We start from the raw sequence: 4,698 nt of genomic DNA, 5'->3' as shown, positions 1-4,698 counted from the left end.
TAAAGCCTCTGCCTTCAACTCAGGTCATGATCCCAGGGTCCAGGGATTGAACACCACAATCTGGCTCTCCGCTCAGCAGGGAGCCTGCTTCCTTTCTCTCCATCTGCCTTTCTCTCTGCCTACTTGTGATCTCTGTCTGTCAAATAAATAAATAAAATCTTTTAAAAAAAATTTTAAAAATACACACAATACTTAACCTACATGGTTCTTTTTTTTTTTTCAGGTTGTATTTATTTCTTTGGGAGGGACAGAGAGCATGAGAGAGGGGGGCAAAAGGAGAGAGAATTTCAAGAAGATTGAGATTCTGACCCTAGATCACAAGGCTGAGATCAGGACCTGAGCCGAAACCTAGAGTCGAACACTCAACCAACTGTGCCACCCAGGGGCACCAAACTTATATGATTTTGTTTTTAAGACAAACAGATATTATTTACAAAGAAGTAAGTGAGGGGTCATGTTTTCGGTGTGTGGCTGTAGAAATTCAAACTCTTGGAAAAGCATCTCAGGGCCCATATTCCCTGTAGTTATGGCCCTTCCAGCTAGGTCAAGTGTCTGTGCTGCCTGATTCACAGGTAGGCATACTTAAGGACAAATCAAGACCTCAAGCTGAGTGTAATGGAGGCTAAACAAAATGTTTGGCTGGAATTTTAAAAGTTTGGGGGAATGTCAAGTGAATGGAATGAAGGAATGACTCTTGAAAAGCAATGGGTAGCCTGGATTACAAGAACATCAAATTATTCAGGCTGATATTCTCTGGGCAAGGCATAGGTGAACCACAAATATTTAAGTGTTCCAGTGACCTGGAGGGCATCAAATGTCTCTTCATTTATCAATCCTTTGCTAGTACTTATGTTCATTTTCAGCCTGGGACTTTATAATTACTGGGGCATAATTAAAAGAGAAGGTCCTAGGATATATATTCAAACCCTCCAAACACAAAAAGATCTTGAGTTCTAATAGTTAACTCAGGGATGCCTGCGTGGCTCAGTCGTTAAGCATCTGCCTTTGGCTCAGGGCATGATCCCAGGGTCCTGAGATGGAAACCTGCATCACGCTCCCAGCTCTGTGGGAAGCCTGCTTCTCCTTCCCCAACACCCCTTGCTTATGTTCTCTCTCCTCTGTCAAATAAATAAATAGAATCTTCAAAAAATAATAACAATACTAACTGACTTGGAAGAACGCTGCAGTATTATCTTCTTCAGATGGACTTCAAATTTTCTTTTCTTTCACTTTAACTAAAATATTTCTCTTCTCTATCAGCAAGGTAATTATGACACAAAAATGAAATAATGATGTGAAAGCATTTAGAATACTGCAAAATGCAGTATTAACAGGAAAAAAGTAATGACCAGGACCCAGAAGACAATGAAGATGAAGATGATGATGATGAGCATTTAGAGAAGGCTTTACATATTTAAGAGCAAACATGAATCCCTTCATAACAATGAATCGTGGAACACTGAAAAAATAAAATTTTTTAAAAAGTGCTCCCCAAAAAAAAGAAAGAAAGAAAGAAAAGAATTAACTAATTTCTAATTCTATTTCAATCATTTTTGTATGGTAATCATGAGGAAGTTAAACTATCCCCTACAATCTACATTGATTTGAGGACATATTAGCTAATGTATGTATATTCCTGGAACAGTTATTAATACAAAGAGCTGAGAAGATGGGAAATAATGAAATAACCCACATAGCATAACTAATAATCTTCCTAATAACAAGTGTCTTGTCACTATCTTTCTGTCTCCCCAGAATAAAGTCACATCTTTCCAGAAACCTCAACTGCTTTCCAAAGATGCTGCCTTCCCAGTCCTATGTCAATATCTCCTTCTTCCAGCCACATGCCTTCCTAATGATTGGCATCCCAGGGCTGGAGGCTGTTCATGGATGGATCTCCATCCCCTTCTCCTCCATGTACACGGTGGCCCTCACTGGAAACTGCCTGATCCTCTTGGCTGTAAGGAGAACTCCCAGCCTGCACCAGCCCATGTACTACTTTCTGTCCATGCTGGCCCTCACCGATGTGGGCCTCACTCTGTCCACACTGCCCACCACCCTGGCTGTGCTCTGGTTTGACCATCGGCTCATCGGCTTCAATGCCTGCCTGGTCCAGATGTTCTTCCTCCATTCTTTCTCTGTGGTGGAGTCGTCAGTGCTCCTGGCCATGTCATTTGACCGCTTTGTGGCCATCTCCAACCCTCTTCGCTATGCGGCTATCCTCACCAATAGTGTCATCATTAGGATTGGGCTGGCCATTGTGGCTCGAGCCACTATATCCCTGTTTCCTGTGCCCTTCTTACTGAAACGACTGAACTTCTGCCCTGATAAGAACCTTCTGTCCCATTCCTTCTGTTTCCATGCAGATGTCATGAAACGGGCCTGTGCTGATATTACTGTCAACATCCTTTATGGGCTCTATGTAGTTTTATCCACAGTGGGTGTAGACTCCTTGCTTATCGTCCTGTCCTATACCCTTATTCTTCATACGGTGCTGGGCCTAGCCTCTCCCAGGGAGCGTGTGCGGGCCCTAAACACATGTGTGTCTCATATATTAGCTGTTCTGGTTTTCTATATCCCCGTCATAGGCGTGTCAATGATCCACCGTTTTGGGAGGCACCTGTCTCATATTGTACATGCTCTCATTGCCTATGTGTACCTGGTGGTGCCCCCTGTGCTCAACCCCATCATCTATAGTGTGAAATCCAAGCCCATCAGGGAGGCCATATTCAGAATGCTGAGAGAGAAGAGGCAAGGCTGATGAAACCAAGAAACACTACAGAATATGAGGAAAAACATGGCCAGTCTTATGTCCAGAAACCCCTTACTCAGATCTCTGACCCAGACACATTATCAAGAATATGACAACTGGATTCCATCAGATTGATGGGTGACAAACAGTCTTCTTGATTCTTTCCTGCACTCATCAACTTCAGCTTTTTAATTCAGTATTTACTTGTACAAGAGACTCTGTGCTCATTACTAGGGATAGTAAAATGAATTATATGAGGTCTTGTCCCTCTGTTGCAGGACAGAAGCTTCTAAACACACAAATTAAGTACAATAAGGCTATGATAGGTACACACAAAGTGCTACAGGAACCTGGAAGAGGGTTTCCTGTCTCATCAAGAGGAAATGAGAAAAGATTCAAGGAAGAAGGATGGAAGGTGAGTGGAGTTTGTCACACAGAAAAGGTGTGGAAGGGGAAGGCATACCTAATAAAGGGGAAAGAATGTAAAACACAAAATCACTGAGCTGTGGAGCACCAGGGTGGCTCAGTTGGTTAAGTGACCGATTCTTGATTTGGGCTCAGGTCATGATCTCAGGGTCCTGAGACTGAGCTCACCTTGGCAGGCTCCATGCCAACAGAGAATCTGCTTGGGATTCTCTCTTTCCCTCTCTCTCTCCCACTCCACCACCCCTCTAAAATAAATACATAACGCCTTAAAACAAAACATTGAGGTTTGGAACTCTCTGGTGTTGTTTGTGGAAAGGTGAGTAGTCAGTCAGATGTGGCTCCTCATACTCTGTGCGTGTTGGAGGGAGAAGGACAGGAGATGAGATAGAAATGATGAGCATACTTTGTGCTCCTTGGGGCCTTTCAGACCTCAGGGAAACATCTGCCTTCACTCCTTATTTAAGAGTCAGCCATGGGAAGCCTACTGCTTTGTAAAAGTTACACAGGTTAACTGTGTGCTACAAGTTAGAAAGGTGAAAGTGGAGAAAAAGAATGCAAGGAACACATTTAAGAGACTGTGGTTACAGTCTAGGAAAAAGAGAAGGGAAGCTAAAGTTAAGTTAATAATGGGAAAATTAGATGTATTCTTAAAATCTTACCTCTATAGTTCTCTTCTTTGTCCTCTGAAAATGCCAGAAGCAGTGAGCAAAGCTAGGGCCCACATACTGGTTTTAAATACCATAGCCCACTCTAAATAACCTAGAATCCTTGGAGCAATGACTAATCAATCCTAGGTATGAAGCAGAAAAAATTATAAAATAATACTGGAATAGTTTATGCACTAAATCAATAAAGAACACAAAAAACAGTAAAGTCATGTAGAAAAAATACACTGAAACTCATTTGAAGAGGCTACCAGTGGCTGTAGATGGGTCAAATAGAACATTAAAAATAATTTTGGTAGCAAACAGTTACAACAAATTGAATTTTTAAAGAAAGTGTGAGTCCACAGTGATATTTAAGACAAAGAGGAAGAAAGAATGAAAAAGAACTCTTCTTTAGAAATTATTGATAGATGTAGAAAATTACCTTTTGCAGTTTTTAATGTAATTTAAAAATAATCAAAAAAGGCTGAAAAGATACTGGGAAAAAATATTCACACAGTCTCAAAGTATCACTGCACAAGCTATTTACTAAATAGGAAAGGATGAATATGCCTTTATGATAAAGAGACTCCCAGTGACCACCTTAAGCAAGTGATCAAATTTAGCTTAACCAACAATAAGATCATCTAATTTTATATAACTTCTGATTTGAGCAATAAGGACACAAAATCACATATATAAAACACCCACCAAAATTGTCCAAACTGAATCCAACCATGAGAAAGCAATTGGAAAAATCTTGAATATGGGAAACACCACACACACATACATACACACACTGACAAATACACACATACACACACTAACTGAGCATCTTTAAAAACTCAATTTTATTTAAAAAATATTGGGGTATTA

General features: G+C 40.7%; 1 protein-coding gene across 1 annotated transcript; it reads left to right on the top strand.

Annotated features, from left to right (window-relative positions):
* Positions 1–1,798: 1,798 nt before the first annotated feature.
* On the top strand, positions 1,799–2,814 carry LOC116600014 (olfactory receptor 51I2-like). The gene has a single exon (XM_032359951.1). The coding sequence runs from the start codon at positions 1,799–1,801 to the stop codon at positions 2,759–2,761; it is 963 nt and encodes a 320-aa protein (XP_032215842.1). The 3' UTR covers positions 2,762–2,814.
* Positions 2,815–4,698: the final 1,884 nt, after the last annotated feature.

The sequence above is a fragment of the Mustela erminea genome, chromosome 9 (assembly GCF_009829155.1).
Source record: "Mustela erminea isolate mMusErm1 chromosome 9, mMusErm1.Pri, whole genome shotgun sequence".
Lineage (NCBI taxonomy): Eukaryota > Metazoa > Chordata > Mammalia > Carnivora > Mustelidae > Mustela > Mustela erminea.
The sequence above is the reverse complement of the archived record's forward strand: the minus strand, read 5'-3'. Positions and strand labels throughout refer to the sequence as shown.

Excerpts from the sequence above, each read along its gene's own strand:
- LOC116600014 (XM_032359951.1), top strand. The coding sequence starts at position 1,799 with ATGCTGCCTTCCCAGTCCTATGTCAATATCTCCTTCTTCCAGCCACAT.